Raw genomic sequence first — 27,980 nt, 5'->3', positions numbered from 1 at the left:
GGCTCTGGGCCCCACCACCAGAAGAACTTCTTCCGTTCAAATGCAAGTGTGCCTCTTCCATCCTAAAGACCCTTCTCTGGTGCCTCGAGATTAAATCTGACCCCCTAACAAGGCATAACGATCATTCAAGAGCTAGTCTGTTCCATCCTTCTGCCCCTGCCTGGCAGGTCCCAGCTCTGCTTCCACCTCCAGGCCTGCAGGGCTATCCCAGCCCACAAACAGGGGGACCTTCACCCCTCCACCGCCCAGCCACCCCCGGGGCCACAATCCTCCCTGGCCCCTTCACAGCCTCCTCCCCCCTGGGGAAATCACCCCTTCCCCTGCCATGCTCTTTCCCATTGCCATCTTTTCTCCTGGCATACAGCAGAGGATCAATCAACATCTGCTGATTGAATGAATGAAACTCTTCTAAATCCATCATGTTACTTAATTGTCACAAAACATCCACAGATGTAGCTACATTTAATATGTCCATTTTCCAGAAAGGATACGGAGAAATCAGGTTACTTGATCAAATTCTTACTCTGAAGCCCTCATTGTATAATGGGGCAGTCCAATAACTGGTTTTCACATCAGTGATTTTCAGTAATCAAGAACCATGAAAATTCTCTTTAAAGTTATTTTGTTAAGAAGGTAGAGAAGTAGAACACATTGTAGGAAAAAATAGCATCGAAATACTGTAGAGTTTTCAGGCTTAATATTCAAACAATGGGCACAATTTTCTATAAATTAAATTAATGAAAGGTTAGCAATTTTATCATAGAACCAGAGATTTTACACTGTGCATGACCTCCTGTAAAACAACATGGCAATATGTATCAGGATGATAAAAATGTTCCAAGCCTTTGACCTAATCATCTCACTCCCGTGACGTTATCCTAATGAAATAATTCAAAAGCAAATAGAGGCCACACACATGGTGATGTTTTACTGCAGTATTACTCAGTTTTTTTCCTCTGCTTCCCTCACCACTTTCCTCATCATCCAACGAAAGCAGCAGACAGGTTATTTACAGACCACTTCCCCTCTAGATGGTGAGCTCATAAGGGCAGGAACCAGAACCTGACTCATCTTTGTATTTGATGTAAAATATATAATAAGTGCCTCTAACTTTTATAAAAGCAATATATAAGCACACACCCACACACATACGTACACACAGACTCCTCTATAAAAATCTAAAAAAAGAACACAGCGTTCAACAAAAGAGCCAAAAGTTTAACAAAAGAACATGCTTAATTACATCAGAAGACATGTGATTCGGGTTCTGAGTTGTGAGAAGGACCCACAGGGGAATTAACCTCCTGTAGGAAACAGGACAGAGAAGGTTTTCCACGTGAGGACATTTGAGTGCCAGTCTTTATAAAAAGGGGGAGACTGGGAAGGGACTCCAGGCGGGTCCTCAGCAAGTTCAAAGGGCACGATGTAAACTGGAAGTGGCCAAGCCTCCTGGAGGCTGGTCTGTGACCTGAGCCCCAGATTGGTCTAAAATCCACGGCCAAATGCACCCAGACTCTAGGAAACATGCAAATAAATCCACGGTCATACACTTTCTGCCTAGGTTCATGGGAGCACCTAACTCATGAAAGCACTTCATTGTGATAATTGGGTAGCAACGACTTCAGGGCAGTCTGTGTCTAACTTGATTTATTTCTTATAAAAATTAAGGTTTTGCCGCAATGTTTGCAAACAAAAGTGTCATTTTAAGCTATTCACAAATTTGCACAGAGGACCTGCTAATTCAAAGATCTCCAGAGGAGATGAAAACAAATTAAGTTCCTGAAATCAAGAGATCAGCCCCGACCCAACCCTTCTCCGTGTCTAACTTGTCAGAAGTGAGCAGACCTGAGAGCTGTCTGCACTCAGGACACCCAGCATCTAAGCCTGGCGTGGACCTCAGCAAACCCAGAGCTGATCTTAGTTCACGAAGGAGGAGGAACACCATGGGGCATGCAAGTGCTTCTATAAAGCATAAGTATCGACGCTCACTGGGCTCTGGGAGGATTCATGGAATACGATCTGAATCATTACTCCCACTAAACCAAAATGTAAGTAAGCACACGGATAAGAAATCCGCTAGTACTTTGGAGTTAAGTTCTTGGTCTACATTGGGAAACGCTAACAAGAAGGTGAATAAAGCTTTTACATTAAAAAAATCTATTTAGAATGCCATTTGCATCAACATGGATGGACCTAGAGATTATTACACTAAGTGAAGTAAGTCAGAAAGAGAAAGACATAGCATATGGTATCACTTACATGTGGAATCTAAACTACGATACAAATCAACATATCTATGAAACAAAAACAGACTCAGAGACATAAAGAACAGACATGTGGTTGCCAAGGGGGAGGAGGGAGGGAGAGGGAAGGAGTGAGAGCTTTGGATTAGCAGATGTAATCTAGTATATACAGGATGGATAAACAACAAGGTCCTACTGTACAGCACAGGGAACTATATTCAATATCCTGTAACAAACAATAATGGAAAAGAATATAAAAAAGAATATATATATAAAACTGAGTTACTTTGGTGTACGGAAGAAATTAACACAACATTGTAAATCAACTGTACTTCAATAAAATTGAAAAAAAAAAAAAAAAGCACACTGAACCAGGAAAAAATATACCATATGGCTTATATCAGCAAGTTACAAAATCACTGTGATCAGATTTAAATTCTCTTCATTTTAGTTTTTTTTTAACATAAAAAATAAGGCCAATAATAAACAATTCTACACCTCCAGAGACTGTAAATTGGAATGAGAAAAAAACTTTATTTAGGTATTATTTTTTTAGGAAAATTGCTTATTAGGAAGTCATTTCCTCTGGGGTGTTTCTCTGTGTAGATAATATTTATTAAGTTTCTCTTTTCTGCTTCGGCTGCTAGAAAACTTATTGTCAACTCTGCAGACCGTCTTTAACAATGAGTTGTTATGAAACACAGGGTGATGGGAGCATGTGTCTGTACTAACCTTTTCTCACTTGCCATTCAACAGTCATTTTCTCTCTGCCCTGAGATTTCAATTTTTAAAATATTACATACTACATATTTTTATAAACTCTAAAATCTCTAGAAAAACAACAAAAATGCATCAAAATCTCAAAAAGATCTCATTCATGCCTAAAGCTGCACAGCCCCACTGTGTGCTTCTCTTATTAAACTTGACTGGGAGGAAAAATTTTTAAAAAAGTGAGAAAATGAGCACCTCAAAGCAGTGGTTCTCCAAGGGTGGTCCCAAGACCAGCAGCACCAGAAACACCAAGGGAGGCACATATTAAAAATGCACACTCTCAGGCTCCAGGCCAGACCAACTGGATCAGGAACTCAGGAGAGGGAGTGCGTCAGTGAATCTGTGTTATAACAAGTCCTGGAGGTGATGCTTACCAGAGTTGAGCTGGGTGAACCCTGCCTCCTGGGCTCTGGGATCCCAGAAGAGCACGATACCTGCATGAGATCTGGATGTACCCAGCGACCTCCATTCTCCCTGCATCTGCAGCCCCGTGTCCTGGGAAGTTGGGTCATCGTGAGGGAGAGTCTAGAATGACACGGGGGAGTGCAGCACTGAAGGGGGCAGAGACGTGTCCACACTGCGAGGGAAGAATACAGAAGAGGGGTTTGTGGGGGCTGCATGTCTGTGTCATGCACGGGGCTCCAGAGCACAGGAAGTCTAGAAAACCCCATGGGCCTCTATGGGTTTGTGTGTCTGCAACCCTCTATGGCATCCTAGCTCTTCAAGGTACATAACGGTATATACTTAGAAGGGCCTCAGCTTCTACAGGCTTAATGAAAAGATTTCAGAGTTATCAAAGGCACCAGTACAGGGTTTGAAAAGGCACTCTCTCAGGGAAGATGAAAAGATGTGTAATCAAGGCTGGCCTTAGAAGTCAATCAAAGGAAATTACAAAAATTTCACTTGTCTATCTTTTAAAGAGACTACCCATATTTTTAGCAGCTTTATCGAGGTATATTTTAAACACCATAAAACTCACCCCTTCTAAGTGTACAATTGAATGATCTTAGTAGTCAACCCAGTTAATAAACATTCTCTCACCTCAGTAAATTCCCTCCTGCCCATCTGTGATTAATTCCCCTCTCTGATCCTAGCTTTAGGCCACTACTGAGGGGCTTTCTCCTTGTGTAAATTTGCCTTCTCTAGACATTCCAAATAAGTAGAATCATACAATATGTGGTCTTTGCAACTAGCTTCTTTCATTTAGGATGTTTTTGAGGTTCATGCATTTTGTAGCATATATTTATCATTTGCTGATCTCTTTTTATTGGTGGATCTCTATTGCGTGGTTATAATCACGTTGTTTATCCATTCACCAGCTGATGGACATTTGGGTTATTTCTTTTTTTTTTTGGCTATGAAGGATAATACTGCTATGAATATTTACCTACACACCTTTGCATAGACATGTGTTCAGTTTCCTGGGATTGAATTCCAGGATGGAATTGCTAGGACAGATAAAATTTTTTGTTTCACTTTTTAAGAAAATGCCAAACTGCTTTCCAAAGCACATGGACCATTCCCACCAGCAATGCTTGAGGGTTCCAGTTTCTCCACATCTGTGCCAACACCTGATGTTGTCTATCTTTTTGATTAGAACCATTCTAGAGGGGGTGTACTGGTATCTCACTGTGCCTTTAATTTTTATTTCCCTAAAGACCAAGGAGGTTGAGCATATTTTTATGTGCTTATTTACCATTTGTTTACCTTCTTCGCTGAATTGTCTGTTCAAATCCTCTGTCCATTTTTTATTGGGTTGTTCATCTTCTTATCAAGTCTTTTGATCTTTGAGACAGTACCACAGTGTGTTAATCACTTTTACAGTATACATTTTACAGCTTTGTTGTTCTTCTTCTGTATTTCACTGGCCAGTTTTTAACTTGTCTTTCCATGTGGATTTTAAAATCAATTTGGTAATTTGCACAAAAAAAGTCATTGTATTTTTTTTTTTACTGGAATTATGCTGAATACATAGATTTTATTTATTTAATAGAATAATTTGAGGCTGCTGACATCTTTACATTAGTGAGTTTTCCAATCATGAATATTGTCTATCCTTCCATTTACTGAGGATTTCTTTAATTTCTCTCAATAAAGCTTTAAGATTTTTAAGGGTGGCAATCGTCCAATTTTGTTAGATTTACTTCTAATTATTTGGTATGTATGATGTTATTTGAAAGAGTAGTTTTTAATTCATTTATATTTGTTTGTTGCTGGTATCTAGACATACAGCTGATTTTTACAAATTGATTTTGTAAAACAAACTTGGTATAATCAAGTATTTGTAGCTTCCTTTATTTTTTTTATGGACAAGATCATGTCATCTTAAATAATGATCAAGTGTTTCCACAAGATTGGTATTATCTCTTTGGTAAAAATTTTGTAAAAATGTAATGTTGAAGCCATACAACGGGAGTAGGCTTTTCCTTGTGAGAAGGATCTTGATATGAATCACACACACACACACACACACACACACACACACATCATTAAGTGCTGTCCAACTCACTACATGTGGTTTAATTATGATCTTATCCTACTGTCTGAAATATACAAGAGAAAAACAAAAACAACCATGTCTAATTCTTAGTGCTTCTCACATGTTTTCCATGAAAGTGCTTCTAATAATTTGAAGTCTCCATATTTATCTTAAAAATTTCATAAAATTTTTCATTTTCCCCCAAAAATAGCCATATTCATTTTCTGGTAGAAATAAAGTTCTAAATAACTACCATCAAGTAGTACTGAATACTTCAGGGAGATATACAATCTCTATACTCAGTGCTTTTGTGCTTTTGGTGTTCATATTCCCCCTCGGGTATAGTATTCCACGTTGGAGAATCAGCGCTAATCCCAACAAGGCCCTCGTATTTCAACATCAATGTCTTACATTTGTCAGTTTCCTTCCTTTGAATGTTTAAAGTAAGGTAAGGTGCACACATGCAGGATGGAAGTCTTCTGATCTCCGGCTTGAAGGGAATGTGTGCTGTGAACGTGAGGCTCATCTGAGGTACACCAGCACCAGAGAAAACCTGAAATCCTGAAAGTCAATAGAACACTCACTGTTTGTATCAGTAGGAAAAATCCAAAAACCAGTCCTGAAGAAAAGAAAATCCTTGGGAGATTGATCTATACAAATCAACAAAGTGACTATTTTAAGTTGTATGTGATTTGTGATGATTTATTTATATTCCAGGCATTCTTGATTTCAAACTTTTGTTCCTTTGATGCAAGTGACTTTGGCAGCTTGCAACTGAATCGTGATTTTCCTTTCCATCCAAGCTAAGTCTATCCAAGCATTTAATTTTACAAGGCGTCACTTTTGATGTCCTGTAATCTGTGATCTAGCAGATGCATAACTTTTTCTTATTGAAAACATTGATTTTTGTGCACAGCAGTAGGATGATGAACTAATGTCAATTATTCACTAATCTCAACCAATTATTACAGGACATTCATTTCTGATAGAAACTGTTCTTATTTTTCAAGCAAATTTTTCAGTAAGAATTCCGAACACCATTTGCCCTGTCAAGGTCAGAATACCCTACAGCTAGAGACAGATGAAAGACAGATTATATCTAGTGAATACATTATAACAAAACTTAAGAGTACTTACACGATTAGACATTTAAATTTAATTCTGGGTGTATTCCTGAAAATAAAAAGTTGTTGCTGTTTCGATATAATTGGATCAAACCTTTGAATACAAATCCTTTTGTATCCTGTAATCTTTCTTACTCTAGTTTTAAAAAACCATATTTATCCTCCTTCTAAGAATCTTTAATACAATACCCCCAATCCTGCCTTATTTCATTCTATGCTGTCTCTCAAAGTGTAAAGGCAATGGCAGAACATTTAGAAGTTTGCTATCAGGGCAACAACCATCTCTCTCCCCAGACCATCAGTGCAACATTAAAACATTCTGTGAATCTCTGACTATACCATATTTATACAGGTTTTACTTTTGAACATTGTTTGATTATTCAAACAATAACATTATATCTTAATGTTAAGAACTGAATCAAACAGAAATAAGTCACTTTAAATCTTTATAAAATTTTAACATATCTACACATGATAAAGAATTAATTCAAATAATTTCTAAGTTCTCTAACTCTATACCCTAAGTGGGATATATCTTAAGGGCAAAAAGAACTGCAAAAAAATCTTGAACTTTAACCAGTAGGTTTCATGCTGGTTGTGGTATAAATAGAAGGTATCCTGTGTGTATCATGAAAAAGAACAAATAAGCAAATGTATTGACAGTGTTGGGTTATATACAGAGATAGGGAGAGATGGGGACAGAGACAGAGCTCAAAAGAGATAAAACAAATAAAACGGCAAAATGTGAATAATAGGTAAATACAGTGAAGGGTATACCTCTGTTCTTTGTGCTATTTATCAACTTTTCTGTAGGTCTGAAACTTTTCTAAAGTTTCGGGGATTGAAAAAATCCTCAAGGATGGAAATCATGTCTTTCCGTCTTTTGTAAACATCGAAATGAGGATTCCCTGATTGTCTAAGGCCAAAACTTTGTTGTTGTTGTTTTGTCATAACTGACAAGAGCGACACAATATCTTGCATACTTAAGATGCCAACTATTTGAGCCACTTACATTCAAGCCATTCACTGAGTATCATTGACTCGGGAAGGCTCAGTCATGCCGCCGCGTGCCGCGTGCTGCAGCCTGGACCTCAGTCCTTGTGGTCTCCTCACCGACCCCAGGCACCAGCGCCCCCTCCCCACACTTACTTCACTCCACACCGCCGGTGGAGATGCTGCCACCGTCCTGCTTCCACAGAAGCTTCACGTCCTCTTCTATTGATTCCTTTCAAGACTTTTAAAATTTCCCGTGGTGAAATCTGGGTATCTGTGTGCACTTGGTGAAAGGCATCCGTGGAACCTCACAGCCCACACAGTGGGCATGACTGCAGAATCTCAGAATTGCCACAGACACTAATAGCGGCCCCGTGTAACCATCAGCCACTGACAAAGCCCACACCACACGGCCTGATGTCCAGCAACCTCACAGATGACGAGCTGGTAACCTCACAGGTGAGCCCCTCCCGTCTCTGAAACGCTCAGGCCATGGAGTTGCCTTCATCTTTTTGAGACATTCTGCCCTGGCTTCGTCCTAGCACCGTGGCCTTGGGGCCACACAGAGACGGCCCAACCCTCTCCCAAGGCAGGACCCTCATGTACTTGAAGATGTGGTCTTATGTCCAGAGTCCGCTCTCTTCTAAGCTGCGCTTAACTGCTTCATCCAACCACCATCCTGAGCCGCGGGTCTTCATCCCATCCTCCCTGGGAACCCACTCTTCTCAACACCCTCTTAAAGTGATGCCCAGATGCACGCAGCATCCCAGGTACAAAGTACTGATCCTTTAGGATGAGGAAACACCCTCCCTTGCGAACCAAAGCCATCCTGCCATTTTCTTTCATAAAGCAGACAAGGCTTTTGATCTCCCCCAGCCTCTCACTGGGAGTAAGAGGGGGTTCTCTTCCTGCCAAAGTTGCTTATGAAAAATATTCAACGATGTTTCACATTTAATCCACTTAGTAATGAAAAGTAAATGAGTTCAACAGGCATGTTTGATTTGTCTCGGAAAGAGAGAAACTGCTTTGCAAGAACAAACAAAGTTAAATTAAAATAAGCGACTCTCTTCAAGAGTGGAAATTGAATTTTCCCCCAAAGAACTAAACGTGTGTAAAACACTGTGCTGACTCCGATAAGAGAGAGCAGGGCTTCCTGGAGCCCAGCTCCTGCGGGTCCCCGGGGCCCAGAGGGCAGAAACCCGCGTGCAAGGGCGTGGATGCAAATCCTGAAACTCACATGCACCCTGCAGTACCTCCCGCGCTTCATCGGCGGGAAGCGCGCAGGGACCCCTGCGTGATCGCGGGCCGGACGCGCGTCCACCTACCGTTTTTGCAGATTGGGCAGCACTGGTCGGGCTCGTACACGGGGTCCACGCACTCGGTCTGTGGACACGCGGACACCGCGCACAGCACTTCCCCGCTGGCCTCGCAGCGGCACCGCTCGCACGGCGACACCTGCAACACAGGCCGCGGTCAGGGCGGTGTCTCCATCCTCGGCCCTGAAAGTCACACACTCACCAGCCCCGGGGTCCCAGAGCGTGAGGACGGGGCTGGGGCAGAGCAGGCTCCCCCGGGGGGAAGGGGGGGCACACCGATGGGGCCTGGGACGCTCACTCCCTCCCAGCTCCACACCTGAGCCTCTGTATTTTTATCAACCCACACAGTGAGCTTCTTTATAAGCTTTCTGTTGAAGAAAGGGTTTTGTTTCTTAAAAAGTTAAATAACACGTTATACTGACTTCTTGCCCACCCAGGCATCCTGCAGGTGAACCCCTTTCCCACAGCTCTGCCCAGGGCCACCCACCCAGCCAGCCCGGCCCACCCCCAGCATCTCTGCTGTGAGAAGACAGCAGAACAGGGCAGGAAGGGCGGGGTAAGGGAAGGAGAAACGGGGGGCTTCTCAGGGCCGGGGACCCGGCCGGGAGCCGTCCCAACGTGATCTCATGTCAGTCTCATGGCAATACTAAACACCCCTACTAACATGATCGCCCTAGTTTCTGGCGAGGAAACTGAGACCCAGAGGCATCAGGCCACAGGCTGTGGGCAGACCTTTCATCAGAGGCAGGGCTCCAGCTCGAGTCCAAGGCCTCTCAGGGGTCATCACCCAGTGTCACCATGGCCTTCATCTCCAGGCTCCAACTGGCCTCGCTGCACTTTCCAGCCACTGGCCCCAATTCTACCTTTCTGGATGGCTCCAATCAAGCATAATGGCCATTCCTGACAATGCTAGACACTGCCAGCAAATCCTCCTGTAGTAACTCAGGCAGGTCGTGATGGCGATGATTTCTTTTTTCCTGGAAACCACCCACAGAGTGGTTTTTCATCTGGGTTGACCCATGACAAAGCAGAAACAGCACATGTGGACCCAGCAATCAGAAGCTGTGATGTGGAAATACGTGCTTTAAAGGACAGTGCGGGTGGGATGGGGGGTGCCAAACAGTTTTCTGGGCAGGGAGGCCCCACTCGACTTTTGCGTACAACACGAGTGGCACGACCAGCACTACACAAACAGCACTCTCGATGCCCCCTTGGTCTATACCGTGCAAAAACCCAAACTGCAATCTCCACCAAGCGGCCTGGTTACTGCATGAAGCAAACGCTCAATTTGTACTTAAAGGCACTAGACCACTGTCTGGCTGGGAGTCACGACTTAGGTGTGTGTGTGTGTGTGTGTGTGTGTGTGTGTGTGTGTGTGTGTTCACGCTTAGAAAGTAACAAAAGAAAGAAAACACTGAAAAAAAAACTTTAGAGTGGCCCGGGACAAAATCTTGACCTGGTCTGCATTATAGCCTTAGAAGTTAAAATCAATCTTACAACAATGTAAAGGCACGTTTTTGAGAAGCAGTGCTGGCACAAGAAGGTTCTCTCGCTACCCTAACAAGCATCTCTCTGCCCCTGCTCTCCTCCTGTCCTTGTCTCCTACCAGTTCTCTTTTCAGCCTGTAGCATCCTCGTGTCCAGGGTGGGTTTACTCAGCAAGCAGGATAAGAAAAGGATTTGGAATTTTAAAAGCAGAGACCCTGAGTTGCACAGGATGTAACCGAGCAGGACCCTATGGGTCCTTCCCAGAATAGACCCTCACCCATGTCCTCAGCCTGTCTTTTGTCTGTAGAAAAACTTTAGCCAAAGAGTAAATTTAATCAGAGAAGTGAGAAAATGCAGCAAGAAAGGAAAACAGTCAAGCAAGACAAAATAATACTTTAGCCATTAAACAAAGTCAAGGACCTTTATTTTAGTTCCTCCTCAAGGCTTATAGACAATATTCTGAGCCGTGTCCTTTGAGCTGTTTTGCAGATACTGACATCCCCACCGGGTGGGAGAAGTTAGCTGCAAGCTGCCCACCAGCACGGAGACCCCAGACCAGCTGGAACCAGGAGGTTGATGATGCCGACTCCTGATGACCTCACCAGCAGCCAATCAGAAGAATGTCCACGAGCTGACCATGCCCTGCTTCTGGAACACTGTAAGACTCCTCACTACCCCCTCCAGGGCGGGACACACAGTCTGGAGGGCACTCGCCCGCTGGGTCAGACGGTGGGGAGGCAGCCCCTGCCCCGGGTGAGGTGAGGACAGTCCCATCTGGAGGGCTGGATAGTCAGGAAGGAGCAAGAGGGCCGGGGATGACTGAGGTCTGTCCTCAAGAAAGGGGCACGGCCCTTCCTGTTCTGGAAGGCTGTGGGCAGACCCTTCATCAGAGACAGGGCTCCGGCTCGAGTCCAAGGCCCTTCCCACCCCCTCCCTGTTCTGCAGGAAGCAGGAAAAAGCCCCATTTCGGTTTGGAATTTGAAAGGCGAGAAGGGCCCTTCTGTCCTGTCCCCAGGACAGGGCTTCAGGAGAACAACAAAGGTGCAACTTCAAATCAGAAAGGCATCATCACAGGCCCCGAGGAGCCCCTCCTGCCCACTTCCTGGGCAGGCCTGCCAACTAAACCCTCCTTCCTGCTCTGGGCCTGAAACATGGCCCTCTCCCACCACAGAGCCATGCTCAAACCACACACGCAGCCGGGACTGCTAATTTCTGAAAGGTGTGCAACGTGATCAAAAATTGAACTGTGGGTTTTACTATCACTACACATTTGGAAATCCTGCTTCAACTATGTGGGGATTTGTTTACTTCTCAAAAATCAGAGCTGAGGCTTAGAGTCGGGGTCACGAGTGTGTGTGTGTCCCTCCCCGGCCTCAGCTCCCGGCCCTGCTCTGCCTGCCCCAGCCCACTCGTGTGGCTGGGATCCACCCCACACCCCATGGTAGCAGATGGGGCAGCCGGCGCCGGCGTCTGGGGCCCTGGTGGGAGGTCGGCCTGCCCAGGCCCTGATTGGATTCCACATGCTGCTCTGATTCCAGGCACCAGGTCTGAGCACCACCCAAGCCGAACAGCCCTCAGATACCAGCTCAAGCACCAGAAGGCCTCCTGTCAACCCATGTTCTTTGTCCTTCTGTGCAAACCGAAGGTAAGAATGCCCAGTGCATTGCTGGATCTGCGAGCAGGAACATGAGCTTCTAAGGTGTGTTTCTGCAATCCCGCCTGCTAGCAATAGCCACCTACACCTTGTATAACACGCCTAATGACAGAAATGCCATCCTCTGCAATCTTCCAGTTACAAATCAAGTTTTGTACAGAGCTTAGATGAAGCACCTAGCAGAACACCGGGCATCTGAGGAAGAGGAGCCATTCTCAAGGTACCCACTATGGGCTGGAGTAGTCAACCGTTGTGCTGGAGAAAAAGAGCACAGTCTTGCAGAATTGGGAGGGAGAGTAAAGAGGAGCTCTGTGCTATTCATTCATTCATCCCAGTCCTGAGCCCAGACTGATGAGACCCACTTGTGCTAGTTCCAGGAAGGTGGGAACATGGGTGATGGCTGGGGGGCGGAGGGGGAGGGGTTAGGAAGGCTGGCGAAGGGCCAGCGCCTGGACCAGCCTCGGATCCAGGTACCGATGCTGAGGGCTCTCACTGGCCCCCTCTTCTTTCAGAGTCACCCCAGCGACTGTGGCTTATGAATGACAGTGCTGCAAAGTGGATCTAACCTGAAGCAAAACCATGAAGAACAGACACGTCTGAGCATGTTTTCCATGAAGCAGCCGTGAATACAAAGTGCACAGCAGAGGAGAAAGAAAGATCTTAACTTGATGGTAGCTAAAGTATTTGCATAACTAGTTAGACCCTTAGAATGCTCAGTAATGATATACATGTCTGTATCACATGTACATGGGCAGTAAGGACTGTAAAACACATACTGAGCCTGTTTCTAAACAACTAAGTAGGAACAAGCAATATAATTTACATGGGAAACAGTTCTCAGATGTAGAATGAGGCCTTCCTAATGGATACTGCTTACATTCAGGGCCTCATACATAAAGGATCTACATGAAGTAAGTGGTGGTTTGGGAGGAGCTTCTATACGAGTTGTTTGTTAACAGTTGTATTTTATCTCATATATTTCACATTTATGGACTCGGGTGCAGTTAGATATCTATCTATAAGGAGCGTTGCCTTGTGTCATTTCATAACCATGAGAAGGACCAGGCTCTGAAATACAGCAGAAGGCAGGTTGAATTTGAATCCCACTCTTGTCTGTGTCCCAAATGTCTTTCCACTCTGGAAGGCAGAAACTTATTTCATACATGTACTTTCTTGTCTGATTTCTTTCACTCAGCATAGTTATTCTGAGTTGTGTCTGTGCTGTATCCTGTCATTCTTTTTTGACAATATTCCATTGTATAGACACGCTACAGTTTGTTTATCCATTTACTTGTTTATGGACATTTGGGTTGTTTCTAGTTTGGGGCTGTTACCCATAAGGCTGCTATGAAAATTCATGCACAAAAAAAAAAACTAATTTCCAGACACTTCCTCCTGCTCTATCCTGCCTACACAGCTGCACCTTCCACCACCCAGCAGAATGCCCACCTACTTGGGAAGGCCAACATACTTTTCTTAAATCCAGCTTCAACACATCTTTCTGTCCTGTGCTGCCAGAAAAGGCCAGTGGCCTGGGTGAGAACTCAAAGATGCCTCGTGTCACCTGAATCCTGCTCTCTGACGAGCAACCACCGTTATATTTCCAATCTGGAACTTCGTGGCTGCTGGCGTGGGTGCCATGAAACCCCACTAATTCCAGGCTGAATGCAGATGCCTCCTCAGGAACAGACAAATGAGAGGCATGAAAATCCCAGCACAGCTTCCCAAGGAATTGTAATGTTTTCATAGATGCGATTAATTTATGAGCTAAGAGGTGTCAGCCCAGACCTTTCCCAGTTAAAACCATTCCACCTAAAATAAAGTCTTCTCTCCATTTCTCTATTTTGTCCATCACCAGAGAGGTTCCGTTTATGTTTCTAACCCCCATAGTGTTGGATCCTACAAGGACACACACTAAGATTAACATGAAAACAAAGAGAAACCCTGAAATCCGGGCTTCCCTCTCCCTTCCTCTTTCCCAGTTCCTCGATCCTCCCCCCTTCCTTCGAATCTCCATAAGCCCTGGACCCCTTGAATTCCTCCGGGCATGTTGGCCAAGAGCACTGTGTCCTGTCACTGAGACCCCGACTCCCAGCCTGCAGTCAGCTGCCAACTAGATTCAGTGCAACTCAAGGGCCAGGGCGTGTCATGTCTCTGTCACATTCAGGATGATTATAGCAACTGAGCTGGTGCAAAACGCTGCACAGTCTCAATAAATATTGACTGAGTCAAGGAAGAAACCACTGAAAGACACAAGAGCTGAAATTAACTTGCACAGCACATGAGGAGAAACATTAAAAAATGAAATCTACAGCTTTGCTTCAGGAAGGGCTGCTCACCACCGGTAAGGAGCTGCTGGAGGATTAGATACCCACACACGAGGCAAAGGAAGAAAGAGAAATCTTTCCATTATGAGGGATCAGGATGTGGATTACACATTTAATCCACAAATGTAAGAGAAGACACAGATGCTAGGATGATATAAACATGAAAGCAGAGGCTTTACAGAAGGGATCCGACAAGTGCATAAAGGGCATGGCTAGAAACATGGTCCCTAAGGGCACAGCCTGAGATCAGGAAGCAAAACCTCCAGATTCTGGAGCAATCCAGTCCTGCACGTGGGGAGCAGGTGTCACACCACCCTCTGCCTATTACATCTTTCGTAACTATTCTGCTCTGTGTGTCAGTGTTTCCTATATATCGCTAACATTTATAAGGAGTAGCTGAGGACTCATACTCTCTTACTTACTCGGTGGACAAACTTCAAATCCAAAAGTGGAAGATATACGATGTGGACACACCCACCCTGCAGGCTGGGGATTATGCACACGTGGTTCCGGGGCAGCGATAGAAGAGCAGGCTTCTCAGCCCCACCACCAAGCCCTCCACCCTCCACTGACCAATCCCATAGGCTCACAACCAAACAGAATCCTGTATTCTCGCAGACAGATACAAAGACACACCCAAGTCGCTCACCTCTGTGCCCAGCCTGGCTGGGGAGCTGACACATAAAAAGAGAAACTAACAGAAAAGCAGGCAATGGCAGATGGCAGCTGAGCTGTGTGCATATTACGGCTTTGAAAGGCAAAGCTGTCTCTTTGAGTGGGAGGGAGAGGAAAGGGATCAGACTGGAATGTGGATAAGTCAGCTGGGGAGGACAGAGCAGGTGGAGAGGGGCACCACTGAGACAAGGAGGGGCCTCGCCAGCTCCACGGTTCCCTCCTGGGGCTGAGAACCTACCCCAAAGAGGCTTAGAAATCTAAACTGGAAAGCATAACGTTTCCCACCATCAGCAGAACTAAAAGAATTGTTCTAAAACTAAAGAACAAGATCTCAGTTTTTGTGCATTTGAGGTTTTTTTACACATTATGACCCTCTTGTATAATTATTCTGAAAACTTCCAATTAAGAAACAAGTTGCCGTGTACAGAGATAAATATGAATTTTAACCTTTTTTTCCAGGAGTAATTTTTCAATAGTTCTCAAAATAAAAATCTAAAGTAAGTGTTTTAGAGTTTGGATACTATATCGTTTTATCATTTCATTTTTTTCTTTATCTCCAAAACAACAATCTAAGTTAAAGTTTTGCCATCAGATAATCTTCTTAAACCAAAAAAAAGAGAATTCCTCTGTTTAAGCATATCTTCTCTCCCCAAAAAGGATGGTAACTTCTTTAATAACCTCTCTTTATTTTTCTGACGTTACATTTTAACAGGATAATGTTCATTTTATTTTAACAAAAATGTAATGTGATGAAATCAAATGATATCTGAAACTAATAAAAACAAAGAAAGGAAAAAAAAAAAAGAAAAAGAAGAAACAAGAGGCAGGAGCTAAAATCGCCCTTCGCTGAAAGCAGCCCTTGGCTCGGCCCTGGACGACAAGCATCCTCCCAAAGCCACTGTCACACTTCTGTCACCAGATGGCGAAAGTGTCCTTCCAGCTGCTTAGTGTCTTCCCAAAAGTGCCCAGAGTCACACTCGTGCGTGCGTTGCACTTAAGGGGAATCCCCTTCTACTTAGACCACAGGTCTCATTAGCTTCTGATAACCCGGAGCTGTGATATTTTGGAGCTGGAAGAAAACGCAGGAGCAATGCTTTTCAACTCTGCTTTTTTATGGGGTGCACACACACCCAGGGGTCGGGTGAGGTGTCAAGAAACCCACACAGCAAGGCAAGGCAGCGCCCGGAACGCAGGGTCTGGTCAGGCCACCGGGCTCTGCTCACGTAGCATCTTCATGAGTATGTCCTGGCCACCCTGCCTGCTCTGACCACCTTCCCCTGACTCCCTGCAAGAAGCCTGGCAGGTGCTATGCAGGTCCCAGCTTTCTTTTCAACAGTCACCTCAGACTAAATCCTTTCCCAACCCTACTCAAGTTTCCTCAACCTGAAATATCCTAAACTAGAGCAAGGCTCTGTCTCCACCCTGGGAAGCAGCAGGGTCCTGCCCAGACACAGAGGCGCCCACCCAGCAGCCCATGTCTCCCAGGCTCCGCCTGCTGTCTGAGCTCCCCTTGTCCATCAGGGCCGGCAGGGAGGGCTCCAGCCCCTCCGTCCCCACCCCCCGTCTTCCCTCCCATGGGAATAGCAGCCCTGAAGTGACATGAACTTGACCCACGGCCACCTTCCAGCCTCCAGCACAAGCCAATGGCCACGGAGCTACAGCAAGCTGCTGCTTCCTGAGCCTTCAGAGAAGATTCTGGTTTTGTTTTGTTCTTTTTGTCTTTCCACTGGCTGTCAGAGAACGGATTTGCACACAAAGGGACTTAATTAAGAACTGTCCCAGGAGCTGTCAGCTTCCAGTCTCAGGAAGAACACGACTCCACCACACACACACACACACACACACACACACACACACACACACACACACACACACACAGAGCAGATGAACAGAACAACAGTCTGACAACCCGACAAGGCACTGCTTTCTTCTCAGGCACCAAAGACTGACTTTTATAGTTTAGCTTGAGGCAGGACCCCTTAATGTCTTTCAAATTCTCTTGTGAATAAAATTCCCTCAGATAAATATGGATCATGCAGGAACTCACTTATGAGGGGAAAGATGCAGGCAGTGTTTACATGGTGTATTTCACTTGGTGGCAAACAGATGAAAATGAAGAAGGGTGCTTCTTCTGGGCTGAAGACCTGGGGAATGTCCTGGAAGGGTGCTGACCTAACAGATCACACAGTCCGATCACATGCAGCAAAAACCTGCTGGCCTCCTGTTACAAACTGAATGCCCCCCCTAAATTCATATGGTGAAGCCCTCACCCCCAGTGCAATGGTCTCTGGAGGTGGAGCCTTTGGGAGGTCATATGGGTTAGATGAGGCCAAGGTCACAAGGGTGAGGCCTTCGGCGGGTGGGATTAGTGTCCTTGTAAGGAGAGGAGGAGGGCCCTCTCCCCACCAAGTGAGGACATGGTGAGACGGCGGCCGTGTACAAGCCAGGAGGCGGGTCCTCAGCAGAACCAGACCCTGCAGACACCTTGATCTTGGACTTCAAGCCTCCAGAACGAGAAGTAAATTTCTGTTGTTTCGGGCACCCAGTCTCGTGCATTTTGTTCTGGCAGCCTGAGCTAAGACAGCACCCGCACCCCCATTTCTGTGGTGGAGGCAAGTGTGTGCCCACGGTGGACCCGCCCCTGGCGCCCAGCCCTGGCTTGCTGCAAACAGAGCCGTGCAGAGAGGAGGAGGAAGGGCCAGCAAGGCTCGGAGTAACTCCAGGGCCACAGACAGATAGGCTTGGAGTGCTACCCTGGACCCTGGGCCCAGTCTCTCCTCCCACTTGGGAGTATGGGTGATGGTGAGATTTTTTTTTTAATTAATTAATTTATTGATTGATTTTTGGCTGTGTTGGGTCTTCGTTGCTGTGCACGGGCTTTCTCTAGTTGCGGTGAGCGGGGGCCGCTCTTCGTTGCGGTGCGCAGGCTTCTCATTGTGGTGGCTTCTCCCGTTGCAGAGCATGGGCTCCAGGCGGGTGGGCTTCAGTAGCTGAGGCACGAGGGCACAGAAGTTGTGGCTCACGGGCTCTAGAGCACAGGCTCAGCACTTGCGGCACTCGGGCTCAGTTGCTCTGCGGCATGTGGGATCTTCCTGGACCAGGGCTCGAACCCACGTCCCCTGCATTGGCAGGTGGACTCTCAACCACTGAGCCACCAGGGAAGTCCAATGGTGAGATTTTGATGGAGTAGCTCTAATAGATACTTTGCCTATTCACAGATTTCTAAATTAAGACCTTAACAGAATGGATGTGATGCCAACTGGGCGTGACCACCTACAGACTGGGGCTGAAGGGGGGGTGGGGAGGCCCTGGGGGCAGTTTTGTTAAAGCCAAACTCCTCTTAAAACATGGGAAGCTCTAAACCCTTTTTTTTAGAATTAGTATAAAAGATTAAGGATAAGTCATCCTTAGCAGAAAGAAGCAATGAAAAGGAAATAGTTTTCCTTTAACATATAAATGACTAAAAGTAACTGTCTTCCAAGAGTAGGCTTTTAAAAGATGGGTGTGAGGTGTGACGTGGGGATTGGTTCTCTCAGGGATCACAGATTCAGATTCTTTCAGGGATTCATCATGTAAGAACATGAGGCAGCGAACTAGGTGCATAATAGGGAGTGGTGGGGACTGCAGCAAACGGGGAAAACCCTTAATGCATTGAAACCCATGTGCGTATCTCTTCCTAATATAGACACACACACACATTCACACACACACACACACACACACACACACACACACACGAAGAAAACAAAACCATGCTGCTCCCTTTCATCATTCTTCATTTGAGATGGCAGTAATAACGTTTAAACGCTAAGCAGGGAGCAGTGAAGGTGACCAGAGTGTAACTGAGCAGGACCCAGTGGGAACTCCCCAGGACAGACCCCTCCCCATGTCCTCTGCCTCTGGCACCTCTCTGAAGTACCCAGATAACAGTATCTGATGCACATTTCCTGAGTTGTTTTGCAGATGCTAAAACCCTCACCAAATGGAAGATGTTAACTGCTTGATGACCATAAGCCCAGAGCCCCAGGCCTCCTGGAGCCTAAGGACTGATCATGTGAACCCCTGTGACCCTGCCCTGTTCCCTCACCATCAGCCAATCAGAGAACTGTGCACGAGTTGATCACATACCCTATGACCCGCCCCACTCCCTCACCTGGCTTTTAAAAATGTTTGCTGAAACCCTTCGGGGAGCTCGGGGGAGCTCGGGGCTTTTTACAGCATGAGCCACCAGTCTCCTTGCATGGCCCTGCAGTAAACCTTTCTCTGCTCCAAACTCCGACGTTTCACTTTGTTTGGCCTCACTGTGCGTCGGGCACACAAAATCGTGCTAACGAGAGGAGAGCTGACCCAGCTCCGGGAACAAGGCTCACCATCGCCAACTAGGACGTGGCCACCTGGACACATCTGAGGTCGGAGCCTGGCTCCCATCAGCCTGCCTCGGCTGCCAATCACCCAGCAAGTGCTGGACCAGGGCGGGAGACCGGGACACAAGCATCCTCGGCTCACACCTTTGGCCCCTGCACTTCCCCTTGAAGCTGAGCCTCTTCCAAAGCATCCTGACATTACAACAGGCCAGCCCAGCGGTTTCTCCAGTTAATGAGGTCCCTTTCCACAGTTAATGGGGTTTAAGAGACTGCGGGGCTCGCTCACAAGAAAGGGATCCATCTCTGAGCTCAGATGCACCCCTGAGAGCTGACCACGCAATTGTGTCGGCCGCTGCGTGCTGTCACCCTGGAGCAAGATGAGCTTATCTCTTTGACTCCCTGGAGGGCACAGGAGGCCACAGGGGACTCTGCTGCGGGAGGTGACCTGAGCTGAGGGGTTGACATCACAGCACAGTTTATCCCTCAGGCCACCCGCGTCCCCTGTTCCTCACAGGCCCAGGGAAAGTCAGCAGCCTTGTCAGAATTCTTTCTTTTCCTACCCCACACTCCCTGACATTTCTGCCAAGTGTGACATGGCTGAACTACCAGCCTATTGAGGCGAAGGCGCTCAGGGGGGCCCTGCTCCACGTGGGAAGGGACTGCCAGCATCCTGGCCACCTGGGAACTCCCTGCACTGCGGCCCCAGGGGAGAAAGCTGCCACGGTGACAGCCGCCCACTGGCCAAGGGCCCTGTGTCCCCAGAACATAACTGTCAACAATGAGAGAGCATGACCAGGGACAGAGCTACGGCTCCTGACACCTTAACAGGAATGAATAAATATGAGTCCTGGCTTGCTTGAAACTAATTTCGTATTTTGTTTCAAGCCTTCTGAAACAAAAATATTAAGATACTTTTTCAAAAAATGTATGAAATTTAAAAGTAAAATGTAATTAAAAAATTGTTTTTAAACTTGGACCAGGGAGATAGATATAAATGAGTGTAGCGTGTCAACCTCTGACAAAAGCAAAGACATGATACAGAAGGGCCAACTTGTCTGGTACAGTGTATGTTAGTATTTATTTCTGAGCTGCTTCAGGAGCAGGGGGCATATCACTTAGAAGTGGTCTGAATTTTCTTCCAGGAAGGGCAGAACAGTTGGCCATGGCCTACTGGAGCTTGGTGCCACCTGTGACCTGTAGCCCTGGACGACAGAAGGAGCCTTTGAAAATGTTCACCTATTTCAGAATTTGGCCTAAAGCTGCACCAGCTCCCCAGCGATCATTTTTTTCCAAGAACATTTAAAAGTTGTATTTAATGGCATCTCCTGGTTAAGGATAAATTTCACAGCTCAAAATTCAGTGCAGAACACACCAACCCCTGCAAGGCATGGGAACATGAGCTCCACCACCAGCTCGGCTGTCACCACCCTGGAGACCCCCACTTTTGTAATCGGCAGTCGGGGTTCTCAGCCCCAGCACCCTTGATATTGGTTGTTGGGCTGTTCTGTACCCTGTAGGATTCCAGCAGCCTGTCTGGCCTCCGCCCACCAGATGTCGGTACCATCTGCCCACCCCAGTTATGACAACCACAAACGCCTCCACATGTGGCCAAAGCTCCCCCGTAAGGACAATGTGGACCCCAGTTGAGAACTACTGATCTGCAATTTAGTGAAGGATGGGTTTTGATCCCTTCTTTCTTAACTCTGTGCCTCTGCTTCTGGGATCCTGTTTTGCTTCCTGGATTTCAACCTTTAGATTGCATCAGGAACTTCTTTTAGTAAAGGTTTTTTGGTAGTATGCACTCTATTTTTGTTGAAAAATATTTTTGTTCAGGCTCATTCCTGAAAGATAGTTTTGCCAGGTACATAAATTGAATTAATGCTTATTTTCTCTTTGTTCTTTAAAGATGTTCTTCTACAGCTTTGGGTTTTTTATTCCTTTTTTCTTGGCCACGCCATGTGGTTTGCAGGATCTTAATTCCCTGACCAGGGATTGAACCCATGGCTCCTGCAGTGGGAGCACGGACTCTTAACCACTGGACCGCCAGGAAAATCCTGGCGGAAATTTTCTATTCTTGACGAGATGTCATGGGTCAGCCTAGTTACTGTTATTTTGCAGGTAAAGTCTTTGCTCTGCGGTCCCTTTTAAAATGTTTCCTTTCTCTCTGGTGTTCTGCAATCTCACTAGGTGTGGTTTTATACATATACATACATATATATATATATATATATATATATATATATATATATATATATACATACACATATATGTGTATATATACATAAATATTTTATATATACTTAATATATGTGTGTGTGTGATATATATACACAAACACATACATATATCTTTCTTTAGATTCACTGGGATTCCTGAATCAGGAAATAGGGGTCTTTCAACTAGAAAGTCTCCGGCACTATCTCTTCATCTTCTCCACATTCTCTGCTACTTCTTTCAAAATTCTAATTGGATGTATGTTAGACCTTCTTTCTCTATCCTCCATGTACCAAAACATTTCCTTCCTATGTTCCATCCGTGCACCTGTGTTTCATTCTGGGCAACTTCTTCAAATCTACCCCCAGATTCACGAAATTATCTCACAACCTGCACCTATCATCCTGTCAAATCCTCCCCTTGAAGATTAGTTCCAATTACTGTAGCATTCCTTTATACAGGCTCTATGTGATTCCTTTCCAAAGCTGGCAAGTACTTGGTATATACTGATGTGGTTTACCCATCCACTTGATTCCCGCATTTATTTCTCTGTGCATAAAAAAATATTCTCGTTTGTATCCCAACATCTGGGTCTGATCTGACTGCGTTTGTCTCGGCTGACTCTTGTTTCTGATGCTCTTTCTTCTTGTGTGTAATTGTTATTTTGACATCACATTCCTTGGAACCTTATTTGTGGGGATTCTCTGTGGCTGGAGAGTGTTTTTGTCAGATACCTGTGGGCCCTGCCAGCCTGGGACCACTTTAAATAAAAATATTCCACATGGATTATCCAGAGCACTCAGGGAAGCATGACTAGGGGCTCCACATCCACAGCAGGGCATGTGCAACTGCTGAGAGGGAAGCCCCCAGCTCCGCCCAGTGCTGAGGCCGTCCAGGGGGTGTGTCTACACTGCCCTCTTGCAGGACAGGCTCTTCCGGGGACTCTGCTTTTATGAGAGGTACCCTGGTCTGACTCTTCCTACATGGGGCCCTGGACTTGTGACGTGGCCCAGCCTGGCCTCGAGTACCAAGGGTCCAGGCCCCGGGCATCAGTGGACACCCTAAGACAGCCTCCCCTGAAAGACTGACTTTCCTCTCTGGTTTCATACATCCACCTCTATGGACTAATTTCTCTTATTTTTTTGCCATTCCTGCTGTGCTTTTGAGAAGATGTGTTCTACTGGATGCGATCCAGGATTTCATGAGTTTTCTAAACAGTGGGTTTTCAGCCTATGAGTCTTCCACATTCCCAGGTAAAATCATTTCTGCCATGAGGGGAAATGCACAGAGCCACACGGCATCTTAATTTTCCATTGCTATGCATTTCCATGGGCCTAGGGCTTCCCAGAGAGCTCGCAGGGCCACGGGCAGATGTCTGACATCATCCTTTTCTGCATCCATTCGAAAGGCACCCTCTGTCCTGGACGCACCCCAGTGCCCGACAGAAATAGAAGGAGAAGTGAGATCCAGCTGGCAGGATCTCAGCCTTGGAACAGATAAGCAGCAAGAAGGATTTCCGGCTACATAATCAAAACCGTGCCTTGAAGGATGGCTACAGGGGATGCAGACTTGAGCGGAAAACCGTATCCTTTACTCAATCTCACAACTGCGCTATCTGAAACAGGCTCTGGTCTTTTCCCTAGAAAGCTGCCCCAGGATTCTTCTTCCTCTGTCATTTAAACACAAAGCATTAACAGCACTGGGATCTAGGTGAGGGGCCTCCACCTGCCTACCCTGCAGACCACGACCCCACCTGACCAACCTCTGGGCACATCACTCTCTATAGGGTCACTGCCCCTTGATTGGAGGGACCTGATGGTTTGTCACTGTATATCCAGGATGTAGCCCAATACCTGCAAATATTTATTCAAGAAAGTATTTTTGAATAAATAAATGCAAGCATGAGCTTTCTGTTGGGACTTATCAGATCTGAGAAGGAAATACTTCTGGGAACACACAGCCCCCTACAGTCACTCTCTAACGGTGAGGAAATTCACAGGCCATCTTGCTGGAGACCAAGCGCCGTGCTGGGGCAGGACCGCCACTGAGATGCACAACTCCCCAGGCCACAAGAGCAGCAGGCTTTTGTTCTGCTGTTTGTGTGGAGCTCTGCAGGTTCCCATCTCTCTCATTTCCTTCTCATAACGAGAGAGACAGCAGCACCCTCTCCGCCTTTTCCCGCCCGCTAATAAGGAGGTTCTGAGTATTGCCCACGGGCACAGGGATGAACCAGAACACAAGCTCACGTCTTCAGAAGGTAAGGACTCTGTGCTCAAAGTTCTAGAAACTGACTGTCCACCCCAACTGAAGGACAGGACTGGAGAGCATGGCCAGGGTCCCTCCCTCCTCTGATGCCGCCAGCTTGTCTGATCTTGAAGAAGGTAGCCATTTTCTAGGGTGAAATTTCTCCACTTGCGAACAGAGAGCATGACAAAGCCACATGGCTGCAGGACCCCGGGTAAGTCACGCCAAGGGAGGAGGTGGTCAGCTGGGGAGCCAGTGCCCTTCTCAAGGAGCAGCTTGGCCCTGGCAGACGGCTGCCGCCTGGGGCTCACCCCGTTCTCACAACAAACCAGCAATCGGAGTATTTGTAAGAACCTCTCACTTGTTAAATGTCTGCTCTATCACACAAACATCTGATGTGCCTTGAGCCAAGCAGAGCACCTTCCTGGGCCGGAGCTGGCCGTTGGGCCATCAGTCTGCCCCTGCGTGGGCCTGATGACCTCTGAGGTCCTACCCACGGTCAAGATCTGGTACCCGGTCCACTGCGTGCTGGAACCTCCCTCCTTGCCCTCAGGGAGCTCCTGGGATCAGTGCTCCTCTTCTCCTTACAACTCAAGATTTTATACTTTGAAGGCCACAGATACTCATTTTGTCCTCAATGGCTTGAGCAAAACACAACATAAGTCCACATAAACAAACACTCACCCAAATTGATTCAGCGTTTACCAGACACAAAGTGGGCCAGGCACTCCAGGCCTGTATAAGCCTTCCCTTTTCCAGGTACCAGAAATTCTCCCAGCCACACGCAAAATGCCCCTCCATCCCCACGGGATCAGGAAGGTAAAGAGGCAGAGTTGGAAGGAAGTGTCCAACAGACCAGGACTCAAATCCTGGCTTCCCCATCACTAGCTTGATGACTTTAGTCAAGTTACTTAACTGCTTCGAACCTTAGTTTTCTCTCCTTTAAAAAAAAAAAAAAAACACCAGCTCATCAGTCTATTGTGTAAACCCTGCCCCTCCCAAGATATAAAATGTATAAGCAATGGATGAATGTTGGTTTCCTTCTTCCCAACATAAAAGACTAAACGTTTAGGTTAGCAGATATTGGTCTTGTCTAAAACTTCCATAAGACATTTGGTCCACACCCAGAGGTCCTTGAAATTCGGTCCTATCCAAAGAGTCCATGCCAAATGGCTTTGGACAAGACCAAATATCAAGGACCTTTCTTCTTTTTTTATTACATATAGTTGACTTACAATGCTGTTAGTTTCTGGTGTACAGCAAAGTGATTCAGTATTATATTATATTAGTATATATAATTTTTCAGATTCTTTTCCATTACAGGTTTTTACAAGATACTGAATACAGTTCCCAGTGCTATACAGTAGGTCGTTGTTGATTACCTATTTTATATATAGTGGTGTGTATGTGTTAATCCCAAACTCTTAATTTATCTCTCCCCCTGCTTTCCCCTTTGGTAAGCATGAATTTGTTTTCTATGTCTGTGAGTCTATTTCTCTTTTGTAAAAAGTTCATTTGTATCTTTTTCTTGGATTCCACATATGAGCAATATAATATGATATTTGTCTTTCTCTGCCTGGCTTACCTCACTTAGTATGATCATCTCTAGATCCATCCATGTTGCTACAAAGACCTTCTGCTATGGACCAAATATCTTATGTAAGTTTTGGACCGGACAAAATGGTCTTGCAAATATCAAGGACCTTTTGGCAGAGATGGAATATCTTATGGACCAGAGGTTTTATGGAAGTTTTGGGTAGGACCAAATGTCCTGTGGGAACTTTTATAGCATTTGTCTCATGCATGCAAATAAAGTACTGCATGGAACATGTAAAACAGCAGTCATTCACGTTAGGTTTCCCCTACCTGAAAGGTCTAGGGAAACCATATATACTCTCCTTTCTTTAAAAAAAAAAAAGTTACCATTTAAATGGCATTAAACAGAAAGGCAGAAACAAAGAAGTCCAGAATTTGCCAAATCTTCCTAGAAGCCAAAACAAACTCAGTCGTAGCAATAGCACACACATGAAACTGACTTACAGGAAAGAACGTCGACTTTACACAACTTAGTTCATTTTCCTCGGCAAAGGAAAATAATAATGGTATTGTTTTGGTTTAAGTAACATCAGCCAAAAGAATATAAATACTATTAGACTGAAAAATATGGAGAATTGTGTCTTTCTCTTTATTGGCACTTGCTCATAATTGCAGTAGAGATCTATTGAGATGGAGCTTTTGATTCCAAGTTTCATGTAAGTTGTTTTTCATTAATAAACTCCGAGAAAGGAGATTTTGCAACAAGTCGGCTGCTGAGGCCCCAGGAGAGGCTTGTGACTCAGTGGTCCCGGGTCATCTCACCTGTGACTACCTCGTTCACTGATCTTCTGTCCAAGAGTCCCCATGCTTTGCAAGACAGCCCAGCAAGCAGCACGTATCAATAATTCATTTTCTCTTTTTCTTCTAAGACTTAATACAATTGCCAATCAGACCTCCTGATCGGCTACAGTAACCAACGTGGACACACAGAACTGATATCATCCCAACCGAAAGCAAAGTGAAATTTCAGTTCTCTTGTATCTCAGGGAGTCGCATGCATTCTGTTAGGTTCTACAAAACACGGAAACAAGCTTGCAGACCCTGTTTCTGTCTTCACAGTTCCCCAGAAATCAGGATTCCCAGGAGGGGAACAAGTTCTTTTGTTGCTCAAAATGGAATTGTGTTTTAGTTAATGAATTTCAAATTTGACTTGCTGCTGGCCTGTATGGTAGCTCTCAGGGGAAAATTTAAAAGTGAGGCCCTCATACGTATGACACAAGGATCCACTGACATAAGTAAGCAGCACAGTAATTCCTGAAGTGGAGCTCAGAATGGAATAGACACTAAGTCACCATGATCTGGGTGGGCGGCTTAATTATGTTTATCAGGCATTCCGTGTATTACCCATCACTCTGTGCCTTCTCTACAAATTCTTTCTTCCAATCATACTTGCTGATGCTTCCTTGCCCCACTGTATTCCCTACACCTCCTTGGACCCAGGCCTACGAGGTCAACTCTGGTCACTGACCCTATGTTACAGGCTGCATTGTGTCCCCTCTCAAACTCAGGTGTTGCAGTCCTAAACCCAATACCTCAGAACGGGACTGTATTTAGAGACAAGGTCTTTACAGAGGTAATTAAGGTAAAATAAGGTCATATGAGTTGGCCCTAATCCAATATGAGTGGTGTCCTTATAGGAAGAGGAGATCAGGACACAGACATGCACAGAGGGACGACCATGTGAGGACACAGGGAGAAGGCGGTCCTCTACATGCCAAGGAGAGAGGCCTCAGGAGGAACCAGCCCTGCCCACACCTTGATCTCAGACTTCCAGCCTCCAGGGCTGTGAAGCTATAAATTTCTATTGTTTAAGCCACCGGGTCTGTGGTACTTTGTTATACAAATGGCATGCCCCAGGAAGCAAGAGAGCACATGAAATAGCATTCATGTATAAAAAATATAAACGAATAGACCAGCTTCCTTACTCAAAGTTGGAGGCCTGCTGGTGTAAGAACAGGACACTTGGTATAATTTCAGAGGCAGTGGAGGACATTCTACTAGAAACTATGTTTTTATTTGAATATACAAATTAAACTGCAAACATCCCTGGAGGGAGGAGGGTATTACTCTAATTGTTATTAGCAGCTTAACGGTATTTCACTGAAGGTCTTCTGCTGACATCCGCCTGAGATCAACCAGGCTGTAAGGAATGGGAGTTTGAATGGGGTAAAGAGCCTTGGTGAGAAGGGGAAAGACAGGACTGAAGCACAGAGAGAACTGGGCAGAGAGTGAAACCCAGCAGGACCCTGTGGGGCCCTCCCAAGTACACAAGCCTTTCTGTGCTTTCTATTTCTTGTTTGTAGGAAAAAGGTTTCTGCCTCCAAGACCTTCCCTGAGTTCCAAAGGGCAGATTCAAACAGTCACTAATTAGGGGAGTGAGGAAATGCAGAAAGAAACAGTAGGGCAGGATGTGGGAGGGTCCCAGTTCCTCCTGAGGGATGGGCACAGATATCTGATACATATCCCTGAGCTCTTCTGCAGGAACTAAGGCCC

The 27,980-nt window shown here is 45.7% G+C and overlaps 1 protein-coding gene across 3 annotated transcripts in view; it reads right to left on the bottom strand.

Annotated features, from left to right (window-relative positions):
* VWC2 (von Willebrand factor C domain containing 2) overlaps positions 1-27,980 on the bottom strand; it is a 121,670-nt gene that overhangs the window by 85,993 nt on the left and 7,697 nt on the right. For 2 of the 3 annotated variants that reach the window (XM_082399305.1, XM_082399304.1), the window contains exons 3-4: positions 8,936-9,065; positions 5,905-6,054 (exon numbers count right to left, since the gene is read on the bottom strand). In XM_082399305.1, coding sequence (XP_082255431.1) covers positions 5,905-6,054; positions 8,936-9,065 — 280 coding nt within the window. The remainder of the gene's footprint in view (positions 1-5,904; positions 6,055-8,935; positions 9,066-27,980) is intronic. The other variant, XM_082399306.1, reaches the window with a different exon arrangement.

The sequence above is a fragment of the Balaenoptera borealis genome (assembly GCF_965194805.1).
Source record: "Balaenoptera borealis genome assembly, chromosome: 7".
Classification (NCBI taxonomy): Eukaryota; Metazoa; Chordata; class Mammalia; order Artiodactyla; family Balaenopteridae; genus Balaenoptera; species Balaenoptera borealis.
Note: the sequence above shows the minus strand (reverse complement) of the source record. Positions and strands in the feature narration are given on the sequence as shown.